Below are 15,859 nucleotides of genomic sequence, written 5' to 3'. Positions count from 1 at the left end.
ATCCTGAAAGAATGGAGATTGGGTCCTCTGCAAGTAAAGAGAGGTGAAAGTTTCAGACGATTGAGGTCGAATTCCATAGTCTCTCTCTCTCTCTCTCTCTCTCTCTCTCTCTCTCTCAATTCTCAACACTCAAATTGGGACAAACTTGTGACACTGACGGGTATCTGTACCAACCATAAAAATGGTTAAATAAGCCTTTGATATGGTCCTTCGTGTCCCTTATTTTTTTCCTCACGAATAAAAAGGGTCTTTCTCACGGAATCCCCCCAGGTGGAGTATTGGCATCCCAAACAAATCAAACCCATTCTGGGTCTTGCTGGTCTCTTCATGATATAAGAATGAAGTATGGTTAAGAAATTATTGTTGTCACTCTGAATGGAAGAAAACAACAATAAATATGTAACTTCCCAACAAGAATGATGCATGGGGAGTTAGTCATATTACCAATGCATGTGTATACGAATATTTCTATCTGTTCTTTTGAGATGCTGAGATAAATTTTTTGGTGTAGTATCCTAACATCTAGCTGATTGGAGTTCTATGATGTTGTACCCTGTCTTCTTAATATTTAACTGGCATTTAGTTGATATTGTACCCTTGCCTACTACCAAAATGCCTCTTATTTGCATCTTTGCAGGATATTTGCTGTGCATTTTTGAAGATAAACTGGAGGAAGCTGTACTGGAGAAACTAGAAGATTTTGAATTTGCGGTAGGTAGATGATTAGCTCATGATAAAAAAAACAGCACATATATAAATATCATTAGAAGTACAATTTCTTGTTCAAAAGTTTCATTTATATGAAATTTATAAGATAATATCAATACCAAATTAGTTTTCAGATGGAGATGGAGACAAGAAGAGATTTTTTTACCATACTTCAAAGACAAGAGAGTTGGACAACCTTTTAGGAGATATTTATCATAAAATTCTTGGTATGTAGATTAAAATATTCTTCCTTTGAGGTGTTTTAGGTCTGCAACTGTAACTGCTTTAGTGAACTTTATTGGCTTATATTGTACTCTTCATTTGTCTTTGAATTTTACTGCTCTTTAGTCCTCTTCCTTTATTTCTCTTACTGTACGATGCACCAGGACCCTCATTTTCTTCTATGATCTTCATGGAACTCCTCTTACAAAACCTGTGGGTGACACATGAGTCCCATCTTTAGTTTAAATCAATAATGAAATTGCAGAATTATTGTAATTTTATCTTCTGTCTACTTTACTAAGAGTAAGCCTATAGCTGGGAATACAAAACTTCTCCTAGACATTCAAGAAAAAATAGAACAGTTTTTTATAAGTTCCCTAGTAAAGTGCTATCCAAACCTAGCTAGGCAATTACTGTTTTGATCTGATGATTTAGTCATTTTCTGGATGTTTAATAATGATCGGACAATAATGTAAATGGATGCTAACATTTTTGCAAATTCTTATCTTCAACACAATGATAACTTATATTAGCGCTTCCTTTCACCTCTTATATTTTTATTGCAGATATGGAGAGAGCAATTACGAGAGACTTGGTGTCTCATGTTCTTTTATTCTCAACAAATCTACACAAGGCAATTAATTTTGCAGCAGAACTTGATTGGTAATAAGCATTACAGAAACTAAGTTTCCATATGTTTCTTTCTCAATGATTTTGAAAATTTTCTCTACTAGTTGCATATGACCTGGCGTTATATTTCTTTGTCTTATTTTCTCCTTTCTGTTATATGCTTATACATTGTTCTCCATCAATATTCTATTCATTTAATGTTTTATTCTAGCTTTTTGTCATTGGCATTGGTTGCGCATCAGAACAATTATGTGAGGCCTATTTTGACCGAAGAAACCTTGCTTGATATACGAAATGGCAGGCAAGAATTATATAATTTTTTTCAAACGTAGTTCATAAATTTTATAATCTTCCTATCATATTGAGGTTGCAACTGTTAATTTCTTTAGAGTGAATCTATCTTATTAGTGACCAAACACTTCAAATGGGCATTCCAGGCATGTTTTGCAGGAAATGACTGTGGATACCTTTGTTCCTAATGATACAAAGATTCTTCATGATGGTAATCTTTGTTATCCATTTCCATATTTTTGTATCACTTTTTGCATGTAAATTTTGTGCTTATGTTTTTTCAGGAAGGATCAATATCATTACCGGTCCTAACTATTCAGGGAAAAGCATCTACATAAAGCAGGTAGGCTGGGAATATTTTTAGCATTTCTTTTAGATGAAGGACATGCATTGTACACATTGGTGTTGGTCTCACATGCAATGAATTTTTCCCAATGGGTAAAAAATTACTATGGAGTATACCCTTTATCATCATTCTTTGGAGAAATTTTAGTCTCCAGGTTATGACACATTTGCAATGGACCTAAGGTCACCTGCAACTCTTCTGGGCACAGCCTTGGAATATATTTACCATATGTGACCTGCATCCACCTGTTATGCCTTAGAATGTAATCAACCCTTTCTTTTTGGCTTTCCATTTTTCTTCCCTCTTTTAATAGTCATATGCCACTGCAATGTTACAGAAAGTTTTAAGGTTAGGGCTGCTGCTGGGTTTTTTGAAAAATCTAGATTATGAATTTTTTATATCTCTATTGATGAACTAAATACCTTTCCTTTAAGCCACGTTTTTACTCCTATTCACACAGGCTTATGGATCCCATGTTTTGTAATGTTAAGATTTGAACCCAATGGAAACCAACTTCTCTTGTTCTTGAGATCAGAGATGGAGAAAATCATATATATCTCTATGTGTTAAATGGTTTCATCATCACTTTCATTGTTTTCTATTTATTGTAACAGAAGTGACATTTGTTCAAAGACGTCATGTTCATTGGTTTAAATATCGAACGATGCAGATACGTATTACCTGATACGTATCCGTGTCGGCAGAGTCTGATATGATACAGTTCCTTGTATCGTGGTTCACAAAAATCGCGAGTCACATACAATCTCTCTCTTGAATTCACTTTTTTAACATTTTCAAAGTGTTTTGCTTGACTTGGGGTCGTATGATCTAAATCAATGTAGATCAACTAAATTAAACCATGAAAAAGCAAGATTTGAAGCATGACTCGATGGATAGAATTCAGGTTCAAGAAAATTTAGGAATTTTTGTTGCCAGGTAAAATCCCTATTTTTCACAATTTTTTTTGTGGACTAGTTGTATTACATAAACAACATGCTTGACTCATCCAATATTCATGTTTACGACAAAATTTTAAGAGGTTTGGGTGCTATTTATGCAAAGTTTTTTTTTTCTACTTTTCAGTTTTTTTATATTCCACCTTTTAATGATGCATTTATATTTGTAAAATATATTTTTATACATCTATTAGGCTAGATCTATCAAGTTATGCATGATTTTGGGATTTTTCTTCAAATTATTTATTGTTTTTCTTCAAATGGAAAAAATAAAAACAATAAATAACTCAACTCAGCTTAGTTGAGTTGAGTTGAGTTATTTATTGTTTTTATTTTTTCCATTTTATTTAGCATATGCTATTTTTAATCGTTAGAGAATTAGATTTACATGTTTTGAGCATTATCCTTGTATGTATTGGTTTATGTGCACTTTTCTATAATTTTTTTATTTTTTATTTTTAGAATTTTTGACTTCAATCCATATATGTTTTTTCTTCTAATTTTTTTATTTTCTTGTGCATTTATGTTTGTATTAACTATTTTTTTGTTTAATAATTTAATTGATCGTTCTTTAGTTAAACTAATTGTTTCTACACTTTTACTTCATGTAGTAAAAAAAAACTTGATAGACAAGCAATAAATAGTGTTAAATTTTTATAATTATAGTTTTTAGTTGAAGACTGAAGTAAATCTGCCAACAATTATTAAAAATAAGAGTAAAAACTAAAACGTGGTAGAAACCTTGTGTATTGCTCTCTGTGTGGGACCATGAGATCCCATATCACCCAATTCACATGTGCATCTATGATGTGGCTGATACATTACCCTTTCGGCCTTGAACTGTACACTGACAGATATTTATAGTCATTTTTTATGTAAATTCAGACAACAATATATGAGTGGGTATTCCTTATGAATTATTATCTGCAATATATTAAGTCAGCGCATGATAAATCATTTGTCAGTAATATTCATATATACCGATAGTCATTTATGATGCTGTAATTTCAGACAACAATATAGAAATGGGTATTCTTTATTATTTACAATATAGTAAGTCAATGCATGATATATCATTTCTCAGAAATATTCATATGGTCAAGCAGGCAGTAACCCCTGACACCATCACCGCAGTAGTCTTGTTTCTGCGGTTACGAAACACTATATCTAATCAGGTGTTTGAATTTTTGAAGATGAGCAGTTTGGTGGCACTGTGCTGTGTGTTCAGGTTAAGCTTTAGTGAGTACCTTGAAAGCATTCTGTGTTTCAGGTAGCTTTGGTGGTTTTCCTTTCTCACATTGGAAGCTTTGTACCAGCTGAGGCTGCTACTATTGGTTTGACCGATAGGTTGGTTACCTGTAGATTTGCTAATACCATTAGTTCATGAGGTCCTCTAGAACAGCGATCACCTATTTTGGTTAGTGTGTTTGTGATGAGCTAGACTAATTATGCTAATATTAAACTAGGATATTTTGTGCAATGGGTAGCAAGCTCATGACTGCTCAACAGTCAACATTTATGATTGATCTACATCAAGTGGGGATGATGCTTAGGTATTTCTCAAGAGCTCTACTTACACACATTCATTTGTCTCTTTTATCCACCTTGACGTATTGATAATGGAGATCATTTATAGGCAGGCAACATCACGATCTTTATGTTTGTTAGATGAATTTGGTAAAGGTACTCTGACAGGAGGTGAGGCTCTCTGTTATCATTCACTCTCCATTAGTTGGATTTCTACTGGCTACTATGATGCCATAGCATGGTTAAAACACATAACAAAGACTGTTTCATTGTTCTCTTTTATTTGCAGATGGTATCGGTCTTCTAGGTGGAATTATAAATCACTTTGCCAACTATGGCCACCCTCCAAAGGTTTGGTATAAGCAATCGAAAACTATTGCCTGCTTCTGATTTGTTTTCTGCATTCTCTTTGGTTTCTACATAAGCTTACTTTCCTGTTTAACCAAATGTGTAGGAAAGGGCCATGTCCCAATTTATAATTTTGAAACACTATCTCTTTTCCAATCTCATTTTTCCAGCTATGAATCACAATCATTATTATGGCAAAGAAATTCATTCATGGGAGCTGAGCCTCTAGCTCAATTGGTTAAGACTTTGTTCTGCAACCTTGAGGTCAGAGGTGTAATCCCAGCTTACCTACCAAAAAAAGACGAAATTCATTCATGAATAGTTCTCGAATCTACTCATGCATTTAGGATCCACTTTTTGAGTACTTTGATGCATGTGTAGAAAACAGAAATGACAATAGTTCTCACATTGTTAGGGAATAATGGTTATCAGACCAAATATACAACAGTCATTTACCGAATAGAAGAAGCTCCACAAAAAACCAATGAGGTAGTTTCTAACACTATTTCCAAGATGGAAATGAACCGTGATGCATTCCGAGACTGCTATGCGTATTTTAAAATTCAACAACTTGAGCTGAAACTAAGTGGAGTTGACTGAACTAATCCTTGATCCGAATAAGTCCAGGTACCAACTTTTGTTGTTAGAACTCGACAAAGAAATTATGAGCTTTGGCCACAAGACGTGGCTAGCTTTTTATGGAAAGAAATTGGGGAGTTAAAAATCTGTTTTTCTGTTTCACTTGCACTTTAACTATTTATTTTCTTCCTGTGCATTTTTAGGGACTGAGTGGATCAGCCTCATTTTCAAACTCCAATACAGACCGTCTCTCCCCACTTCACACCTCATAAAATATTCTCTTTTGCTGAGGTCGTTATTGTCAGGGTTTCTATAGTTATTTTTTGGGGGCGCTGATAAATTCGCCCCCTTGAATGCCCATTTAACACAAAATGTTTTAAGTTTCCCATAAATAGCAGGTTACCCCTTCTATTCTCTATTTAGTAGCCGGTTACCGGAAGGAAGGGCTGCACGAAGAAAGGAGATTCATGCCGTGTTCTCTCTCGCCATTTCCCATCTCTCAATTCCCACCCATTCCTTCACCTCCCCCCCCCCCCCCCCTCTTCTGCATCCCACGATCGATCTCGGCACTTCCAAACATTTCTCTTGTTTCCCAACAACAATTCCATAAAAAATCACCCTCTCTCTCTCGTTCTCAAATCTTTCCATAAGAACCAAATCCCTTTTTAATCTGCACACCTCTATCATTTCTCCGCAGGACCATTGGGGAACATGGACTGTCCTCTTTTCCTCCGGCCCTTTCGGCATCTGTATAATTTCTCCCCCTTTACATCGATTTTGGGTTTCCATTTATCTCTTCTTTTTTTCTTGAAAACTAAATTTGAGTTTCGGGGATCACGAAGGTCCGAAAGATGAAGAAGGGAAGCACATTGAGTGGGGCTCTGGTAAGCACTCTGGGGGCCCTAGCCGCCAATAATATGAGAATCATTTCTTTGGAAGCTTCCATGTATACAGTGATTTTGGAGTATCTACTACCACTGGTGGTTCCGTTGCTGCTGGGCAGATTTGCGCCGTGTTGTTCACTCCATCAGGACGCTACTCTTGGCTTTCTTGCTCAGAGTAGGTAAAAATTAACCAAGCCTTTTCAGTTCGTGGAGAGATTTTGTGTGCAACTTTGAGGTTTTGAATGGCAACAAATCAAATGTGGCCAAAACTTGTTCACCCTTTTCACCATATTGAAGACAACATAGGGCTTTGCTTCTTTACCAAGATTGAACTAGATGCCACAACATACAACCTATTATTGCTTGAGCTCAACAAGTATGATTTGGCATTAAGAGCAACCTTCCAAGATATTAAACTTTTGATTTACTTCTCCCACGTATTAACTGAACCATAATTTTAAATTTCCACCGAAATTGACACGAAACGCCTGGAATGTTTCTGTTTCCATCCACATCAAAACATAAACGCATAGAGAAACCAGAATCGTAAGTGTAACCGACACGAAACAGCCAAAATGTTCCTGCTTCCATCCCCCACCAAAACGCCCTGAAACCAAACATATACTGAAAACCAGGACTCATAAGTATGTGAGTGATATAATATCAGTATGTGTTTCATAATTGTATTTATATGAATTGTATGTGAAATGTAGTGCATGTGTGTGCACGCACGCACGCACACACACCCACACACATGGATTTAAGAGTATGCAAAGTTTATCAAGACTGAGTGGAAATGAAGCTGACACCAAGAATATGCAGAATTTGGCTGTCGATCTATTGGCTTCAATTTTCATGATGTATGGAGACAGAGATGCAATCCTGCTCAGATCAATTCCCATATCAATGACTGTTCTAAATTCCCAATTTTGTTTACCTGCATTTACAATAAAAATCTATCTAATAATCTACTGTATATTTGCACCTTGTATAATGTTCTACAGGTTCTGGCGTGCACTCACTTGACTGAGATATTTAGCGAGAGTTGCTTCCTCAAGGTCTACATGATTCAATTTCTGTTGCTTACATATTTTAAATTTCATGAGCCATGTTGAGAAAGTTAAGTCTGAAAATAAATGTTTCAGTTTGAAAACATCAAGTTTTACACCATGAGTGTGTTGAGGCCTGACAAAAACTGTACAAACATTGAAGACATCATTTTTCTATATAGGTATCTATTCATTGCCTTTAGTTTATTTTCTATATTTCTTATGAGGCATAATCCTTCAAGAATCTTAAAACCTGATATCTGTCTGTGTAATGTAGGCTTGTTTCTGGACATGCACTTTTGAGCTATGGTATGTATATATTCATTTTAAGTAGATATGAGTTGTCAACCCTTTTTCATTTCACAGAAGTTAAATGTTCCTTGCAGGGTTGCACTGTGCCCTACTTGCTGGTAAGTCTTGAACGATGCTCCTTTGTGCATGTGAGGGCTCTGAATAAAACTGCAAAGATTACTTTGTTGTGTCAGAAAATCGTAGGACCTGTTATATTGGTTATCTTGTTGATGTGTCTTAATTTACTATCTGCTGACAACTTTCAATTCCCATGGTCTGTAATCTATTATTCATTTCAGTCACTTATGTGTCGTCTTTTGTCTCTAGATTTTAAAAAGACAATCTGTTGTTTAAGGAATTAAGTAAAGCTCCAACAGGTTTCGAAACAGGAAATTATAATTTAGAAGTGGTGTAACTTCCATGGGTCTTGCACGAGGAATTTTTAGTCTGTTAGAATATGGTATTAGGGCTAAGAGAAAAAAGTCGAGAGTAAATGAAGAAGAATGCAAATATTTTTTAGGAGACATGAGTAGTCCCTAAGGAGGAATCAACCTCACTTTTATTAATTAGCTTGGGTATATCATTACAAATATACCCCTCCATTACATCACTAATATAAAACTGTCTCTCCCTACCAATAACTGCATATAAGATCTAATTAAATACAATCAGGCTACCGTAATTGCCTACTCTGACACTCCTCTAGCCAAAGCGTATATGTAATGCAGAGGTGCACATGGAAGCTCTGATACCACATAATGCAGAGGCAGCGGATTATTGTTTGAAGAATGGGCTCAAGGCTCAAAGAAAGGTGGTGGATATGGAGTCTTTGAATGGAAGTGATATGGCCTTAAGGCTCAAAAAAGGGTGGCGGATTATAGTGAATTGTTTCGAATGAATGAAGATGAGTAAGGATGTATTTGTTGGTGATTGTGTTTTACATGCTGCAGGTGTGCCTGAAGAGGTTGTTGAAAGAGCATCCTCTATATTGGATGCCATCAGGAGTTATACCCAAATTGAGAGATTGGGCAACGAGAGGATATTGGCTAAAGATCAGCAATATAAGGTGATGACTTTTACAACTAAGCTGTTGGAATGAAGTATAGAGATCCATTTCAGCTCCCCATTTCCATTTCAGATTCTAACCAAATTTGGAATGGTTTCTTAACTAAATGCAGGATGCAGTCGATAAGATGCTATCATTCGATACTGGCAAGGGTGATCTCAACCTCTTCTTCCAAGATATTTTCCTTGCCGAATCTTCGAAGAAGTGAAGAAAGTGCTTTTCTTCCATTTCTGATCTCTGCTAATAGAAAAGGTGCCATTTTGAAAAGTAAAGTTGGCATGAATGGGTTTAGTAGCTTCAGAGGTTCTCTACGAGTGTATATGATTCTATTTGAATTTAGCAGCTTGCAAATGAATTAACTAACAGTACTACCGACTTCCCCATCTTAAAGTTGCTACTTTTTTTTAAAAAAAAAAAATACCCTCGTAAGAATCATACAATGAATGAGATCTGAAGGGAAACGATTCTTACAGTTTTTTTCACAAAAACTAGTGCACTGCAATTTTCTAAAGAAAATTATGAGTTCTTTCAAAATATAGGGGAGAAAATAATTCGGTGAAGAATTATGATAAAATGAAACAAATTTATACAAGAACTTTTTATATTCTAGATGTGATTGAGCGGGGTTTCATGGCTTTGGTTGCTGATTAGGAGAATGAGAAGATACTCGCGTTTGGCATTTTCATGGAATTTTAATGGCTAGTTGTGAGTGCAGCAGGGGAGTGAATTAAGAATTGACAGGGTGGGAGTGAGTTGAGCATCAAAAGCCATTTTGTGTGTATTTTTTTTCACCTTTGTAGGGATTTCTCATTTTCTCTCCATGCTCCTCCACTCTTCCCCCTCCCTCAGCTCCCATTTCCCAATTGCGTCAACGAATATTCCATGAAATAATTTTTCATGGTTGTCAAACATGCCCTACGCGAGTGGGTGGTGATCCACCAGTCTAACTGTTACATAAATATTGGGGACTGTGTGTCTTTCTAGCACGTCTCTATGAAGAATGTTAAGCCAACCTGCTTTTTCCAATTCCATCTACCACGAATTGATAGGGCCACAAGTTTGAGCAAGTGGGACCCAGGTCCACTATGGATAGTCCATGATCTGACTTATCAGACGATCCTAGCCATCCGATCAAGGAACATTGCAAAGAGAAAAGGCCAACCTTTCACATCCCAAATAATGACGGATAGGAAATAGACCCAATAATCTAATGCTTGGGCCCACCAATAGATGGGATCCCACTTGCCCAAAGATGTCTTCCTCAATTAGTCAATTTAGTAATTAAATGCTATCGCACGTCTTCTAGAAAATAAACAAGATATTGTGCCCGTCTTCTGGTATAAAATCATGAAGGAATGAGAAAATGATGAGTGAGCGCCTAATATATGAAATGTAGACGATAACGAAGCTGAAGATTTATAAAAGGGTTTTGAGCTAACATTAGTAATATCCTTAAGACTTGGAATAATTTTAGTAAAGATATATCTATGCAACATAGTTTCAGAGCCAAATTTTGCAGACAAATCCATAATTCTAACCTAATGTGGAAGAAGACTAGAAAACCAACAAGTTGCAAAAGAGTCCTACTGTGCTTCTCTCCACAAGAAGAGCTACAAAATTCACCTCTCCCTGAATTGAAAAGAGAAAACAAGATAATCAGATCCAAAGCACTATTACAGTATTTAGACAAGTACGTCCACCATACAAAAAACACTTTACATGACAAAAATAGACCAACCAAGGTAGTAGGAGGGTCTTACCAGTCACCCAGCTTATCATCTTCAAACAAGATAATCAAGATCCTAAGCACTATTACAGTATTTAGAAAAGTCTGTCAACCACAAAAAACACTTTACATGACAAAACAGACCAACCATGGTAATAGGAGGTGTCTTACCATTCTTCACAGAGCTTATCATCATCCCTTCTTACAGTCTGCAGATTGTTAAGAGCAACCCAAAATGATCACTTGGAAAAACAGGGAGCATCAGCTTCTTCAACTCATTTCTAACTTTCTTTTCCTTGCAGTATGAAAGTCCTGGTATTGGCTCCAACCCAATCATATCAACGCCACTTATTTTGAAATCGTGCAAGTTGCACACAAACCGGTCTAGTCGCCTTTGCAACGTCCGGTTACCAGACAACATAACGTTGGCCTTGGTATCATACGTCCAACCATTTTCTCCACGCCTCAGCTCGGCCCAGGCATCGATCCACCCGTCAAGAAGAGGAAATGTGCCATCCAACTTGTCGTCCCAGTTCATATCGCCCCCAAAAATAACATTTGGTGAATCCTTGAGGAGGATGAGAGCCTCCTTGGCCTGAGTTACGCGCTCCTTGCTGTACATCTGATCCCATCTGGGAGGGGCAGGGCAAGGACTCTCAAGGTGACTAGTGGCAACACGCAACTCTTTGCCTGCTCCAACATCGATGTCAGCTATACAGAGCTCTCTTCCCATTACAGAGTTGTGAAAAGGCTTGCAACTGAATGCTTTGACAGGAAGTTTACTCAACTGCAAATGATTAACAGCCACTAAGTCACATTTTCATGAACTCATCAAAAGTAAATAGAATACAGTAGGCCAGAGCTTAAGTCAGAAAGGAGTGAGAAGGACGAAAAGGAAAAAGCTTAAGAGCACAACTATGATACTTGGATATTTCGGAAGGCCAAAAATACTGTTTGACGCAACATGATAACTTGATACTTCACAGAAAATTCTTCTGTTCAAATAATTGTCGTATTGCAAAGAAATGTGGCGCTACTTGACTTAACTATCATGTTTTTTGCCTGTTTGTTTCTTATATTTGCAATTATAACTGTTGCAGATGTAGTTCTAACAAATGCAATTTTAAATTTATTATTAATTTCATCGTCTAAGTTAAATCTAGTTAAGTTCTATGATATTTTATTAAGGGAATGATATCAGCACAACCAAGTTTTAATAATTGCATTAAGTCAGCTTGTCTTTTCTTTTCTAATTGGCTTGTGAGAGCTTTTTGGGAACTGTAATAATCTGACACAATAGAAAGAGAGTTGTAGGGGTGGTGAGTGAGGAAAACCATGAGATGGGGATGAAAATTAGGGAAAGAGAAAATTTCATTTGCAAAAAAAAATCCTCTTTAAATAATAAAAGACAAGATGGGTTAGTGCAGTTAATAAAACATGGTTGTGCTGATATCACTTCCCTTTATTTATAGGTGTCTAGTGTTTTATCTCATGGTATGTCTTGTGTTTCATCTCATGGTATGGAATACTCGTATCAGTAACTGAATCCTATATCTTGGAAAATACCAAGTCGTATTCCTGTTCCCGTATTCATATCTAGGTATCATAGGAGCACAACAGAAATTATTTGATTGATCGAATAAATCCACCTGTAAGATTCAGATAGGTATTCAAAACTGAGAAATTTTGAATTCGTGAGAACTAAATGGGAATTCCTTTATTCACAATCACCAATTATAGAGATCAGATGAATGTGAGTAAATTTAGTCTTGCACTAAACCTACACCAGATATATTTACATGGCACGATGGAACAGAAAGGAATTAAAATGAATTTCCAGAAACATTAGTGAATCCCATCTTAAATATGATTCGTAGATAGTTTTTTAAAGGGGAAATTTAACAATAAAAAAGACAAACATCTCAAAGACCAAGATGGTTCAGAAAAGCATCAGACCAAAAGAGGAGAAAATGCAAGGGACTCAAAAAGGGAGATGATCAAACTGCTAAAATAATGCCCTCTCCACCCCAAGCGACCAAGATAATCCCCCTCCTAGTTAATCAAATGCAAAATACACTGAAAACAGTAGAATGGCCTACAACCGTGTCAAGAATCTGTGTAAGGCAGATTAATTTCTATTTTTTGAATAGTTTAGGAGTTTAAAAGACAACTTTCGAACACGTATCCATAGGCCAAATACATTTAAATGGAAAATCAAGGTCATACACATCAGGCAAGCATGATATTCCTGTCTCTAAGTTCACCGGTATGAGTTTATGAGTGAGTTGAAAACAAGAATTTGCAAACTGGTTTGGACATGTTGGAAATTAAATATATGAGAGCAATGAAGCTACTAATTACAGGTATTTAACAAAATAAAACGTCCCCAACACTGATAAAAAGTAAAATCACTTATCATCAAGAGTGAGATCAGGATCGCACCTGCACACAGAAGTATGGTCTCTCAGTTGCCAGCTCACTTGAAACTGAACAACTATATACTTTCCACCAGCTGGATTGCTGAAAAATACCATAAATATTTGGAGTGACCTCCTGCAGAATGAAATTGACACATGTAAAATAACAAAACTACCATTAAACAGATTTCCATGGGGTCCCAATGGTGCATGAGACGAAAAGGAATAATCAGACCTGAAGTAATATGAGATCAGGGGAATGCTGTTGAATAAGGTCACCGAGTGCTTCCATCCTCTTACACATTTCCATATCTTCTCGGAACCAAATGTTATAGCTCAAAATTTTTAATGTGCTCAAGCCAGAATTTGGAATGGTATCCCCTGTCATAAGTGATAGTTTATTTTTAAAGATTCGAACTAGCAACTCCTTTACTGATAAAAACAAATTTAAGAATAATAAAGAACTCCAAAATTCAGACAACGAAACTTCGACTATTGGTTAAGTACAAGACTGAGTCTTATGTATGAAACTAGAAATTCCCACTGATCAGCGGTTACTTCTACAAATATGCTGATGGCCACACAGCATTACATCATTAACCACTATATCTTCTCATTGGACACCATAACTTGTTCACTCGTGCAGTAATTTTAACTAAAACTACACCTTCGTCAACTTGTCTGCCCTTTTCTAGACATGTTGTTACTGAGAACCTCCCAGTTCATTCCGTCCCTCTTTGTGTTAACTATAAGAACAATTGAGAGTTTGGGTGTGCAATCCAATTGGATTGTGGATGCAATTTGTATGTAAACTTTCAATCTTAAAAGGAAGAACTAGTTTGCAAGTTTACACACAAATTAGATCTGAAATCCAATTAGATTGCGTGCACAAACTAGCCCTCAATGTCGACATTTTTTTATGCAATAAAGACATTGGTAACCGATTAAGGGCCTCTTTGGATGCTAACAAAATGGGTCTATGTTTGAAAATAGAATTATTTTTAAGTTAATCTTAATTCCAAATCAGACATAAAGGCCTCTTTGGAAGCCATTAACTACATCATTTCTAGAACAAATATATCTATTATTGGCAAATAATCAAATTTAACTTCAAGACCATTTGCATATAAAATCTTATTCAAATAATCTTTAGAGGTACCGAAAGATGCCCTAAAGATCCTTACAGATAACAACCCAGAAAAGAGAAAGAAATGAGGTTCAATTCAATCAGATCTTTGCTAGCATCCTAATCACTATAAATCAACCCCTTTTTCAACCCTCTCTTTCAAACCCAAATTTCAGAAGTTACTTAACAAGCCCAAACTGCAAAGATCCTGCTTTCAGTTCTCCAAAACCCCCTTCATTATGATTAATCTCATGCTCATTTCAACTGATATCAAAAACCATATTTACAATCACAAAATATAACCCAGAAAAAAAATGCAAGCTACAAACAAAACCATTAAAATCCCTTAAAAAAACAGAAAAACAAACAGAGGGTTCCAATAAAAAACAGGAAAGGACTAACCCGACAAGGCCGCGGCCTTCTTCGACGTTTTCAAGTCACGAAATTCACCCAACTGATTCAAATCATCAGTAACTTGGGTTTTTCTCTTGCAAGGCTGCAATGGGAGGAAAACAGAACCTATTGAAGAGTCTAATTCTTCATTTGAAATGGAACCCAATTCTTCAATAGAGGAGATTGAGAGTGAATTCGATCTTGTGCCACAGATTTCGCAGTTGGTTTTATCAAAGGTGTTGGAAAAAGTGCAGGCCTTACAAGACCATTTCAAAGGAGAGGAGGAGGAGGAAGAAGAGGAAGAAGAGGAAGAGGGAATTGAAGGGGATAGGCAAATCTGGCACGTTGATTTTTGGATGGGAGGGTTAAGGAAAGTGCATTTAGAGCAGGCCCAAGACATTATTAGATGGAAAGAGTAATGGAAGGTATTTTTAGGGTTTGTGGGATAAAAAGGAGAGGGACAGAAGTAGCGGAGAAACGAGGTGGGAAGGAGGACGAAAGAGGCCATTTAAAAAGAGGGAGAAGCTCTTGGGCCTAAAGATGTAGGGCGCGACCCCATTGTAATACAATGTGGCGTCGGAGGACCCACCTTTATTTGATCGAAACCGTTCAGATTACAATGAGCGTCCCCACCTACAACATAGGTGGTCCCACGTTTGATTGATCCAAACCGTTCATTTGATAGCCCTTGCTTTGGATCTTCTATTGGCCATAAAAAATTATGTTGGAAAAGTTAGGAAAGGAAAATATTTCCCCGGCCTCCCCTACTTTAATATCTCAAAAACCGGCTCGTTTCATTCCGTCACTCGAGTTTTATAAACCCCATTTCCAAATTTTAAGGTGCTACGGGAATAATGTAGCAAATATAAACAAACTAGGGGTGCAACTTGGGTCGGGTTGAACCCTATTTTTGGGCGGGTTGGGTTGACCAAATTCGGGTTGGGTTCGGGTCCGGGTTGGGATTTGGGAACCCGACCAAAATTCGGGTTGGGTATCAGGCAACTCGACCCAACCCGTAACCCGATAAACGGTAATACACGTTTTTTACTTTTTGTACTTTGTAGCTTCTGACGTTTTGTTGTTTCTTTCTATCCTTTGCAAATATAATAATAGATACTTATCAAAAACAAAAAGTAAAGGGCTAAAGTCGCTAAAGTAAAAACCCTAACCTAGAAGAGATCTCAACCGCAAGATTGAAGCATGCAAAAATCGATTGATTGGATGATCTCAACCGTAAGATTGAAGCATGCAAAAATCGATTGATTGGATGATCTCAACCTTCTATTTTCTGGACTAAACA

At 36.6% G+C, this 15,859-nt stretch overlaps 2 protein-coding genes across 9 annotated transcripts in view; one reads left to right on the top strand and one right to left on the bottom strand.

Annotated features, from left to right (window-relative positions):
• MSH5 (MUTS-homologue 5) overlaps nucleotides 1-9,272 on the top strand; it is a 34,543-nt gene extending 25,271 nt beyond the window's left edge. For 5 of the 8 annotated variants that reach the window (XM_077387566.1, XM_077387567.1, XM_077387565.1 and 2 more), the window contains 16 exons: nucleotides 638-711; nucleotides 836-935; nucleotides 1,497-1,593; nucleotides 1,772-1,861; nucleotides 1,998-2,062; nucleotides 2,136-2,194; nucleotides 4,424-4,500; nucleotides 4,620-4,706; nucleotides 4,790-4,851; nucleotides 4,970-5,031; nucleotides 7,496-7,549; nucleotides 7,637-7,722; nucleotides 7,818-7,849; nucleotides 7,927-7,950; nucleotides 8,782-8,897; nucleotides 9,010-9,272. In XM_077387566.1, coding sequence (XP_077243681.1) covers nucleotides 638-711; nucleotides 836-935; nucleotides 1,497-1,593; nucleotides 1,772-1,861; nucleotides 1,998-2,062; nucleotides 2,136-2,194; nucleotides 4,424-4,500; nucleotides 4,620-4,706; nucleotides 4,790-4,851; nucleotides 4,970-5,031; nucleotides 7,496-7,549; nucleotides 7,637-7,722; nucleotides 7,818-7,849; nucleotides 7,927-7,950; nucleotides 8,782-8,897; nucleotides 9,010-9,105 — 1,181 coding nt within the window. In that variant the 3' untranslated portion in view covers nucleotides 9,106-9,272. Of the gene's footprint in view, nucleotides 1-637; nucleotides 712-835; nucleotides 936-1,496; nucleotides 1,594-1,771; nucleotides 1,862-1,997; nucleotides 2,063-2,135; nucleotides 2,195-4,423; nucleotides 4,501-4,619; nucleotides 4,707-4,789; nucleotides 4,852-4,969; nucleotides 5,033-7,495; nucleotides 7,550-7,636; nucleotides 7,723-7,817; nucleotides 7,850-7,926; nucleotides 7,981-8,781; nucleotides 8,898-9,009 lie in introns of those variants that run through there. The other 3 variants (XM_077387568.1, XR_013252757.1, XR_013252758.1) reach the window with 3 other exon arrangements.
• Nucleotides 9,273-10,508: 1,236 nt separating this feature from the next.
• LOC143882626 (endonuclease/exonuclease/phosphatase family protein) lies at nucleotides 10,509-15,088 on the bottom strand. Its single transcript, XM_077386089.1, has 4 exons — nucleotides 14,569-15,088; nucleotides 13,276-13,421; nucleotides 13,066-13,176; nucleotides 10,509-11,410 (listed from the first exon to the last, which is right to left on the bottom strand). The coding sequence occupies exons 1-4, from the start codon at nucleotides 15,065-15,067 to the stop codon at nucleotides 10,826-10,828; spliced, it is 1,341 nt and encodes a 446-aa protein (XP_077242204.1). The 5' UTR covers nucleotides 15,068-15,088; the 3' UTR covers nucleotides 10,509-10,825.
• Nucleotides 15,089-15,859: the final 771 nt, after the last annotated feature.

The sequence above is a fragment of the Tasmannia lanceolata genome, unplaced genomic scaffold, assembly GCF_043159265.1.
Source record: "Tasmannia lanceolata isolate RefF3 unplaced genomic scaffold, GAP_Taslan_0.1 ptg000008l, whole genome shotgun sequence".
Taxonomy (NCBI): domain Eukaryota; kingdom Viridiplantae; phylum Streptophyta; class Magnoliopsida; order Canellales; family Winteraceae; genus Tasmannia; species Tasmannia lanceolata.
Note: the sequence above shows the minus strand (reverse complement) of the source record. Positions and strands in the feature narration are given on the sequence as shown.

Excerpts from the sequence above, each read along its gene's own strand:
- LOC143882626 (XM_077386089.1), bottom strand. The coding sequence starts at position 15,067 with ATGGCCTCTTTCGTCCTCCTTCCCACCTCGTTTCTCCGCTACTTCTGT. Across the intron at positions 13,422-14,568 it reads GAAGGCCGCGGCCTTGTCGG|GGGATACCATTCCAAATTCT; the intron begins GTTAGTCCTTTC and ends CACTTATGACAG. Across the intron at positions 13,177-13,275 it reads CTGATCTCATATTACTTCAG|GAGGTCACTCCAAATATTTA; the intron begins GTCTGATTATTC and ends TTCATTCTGCAG.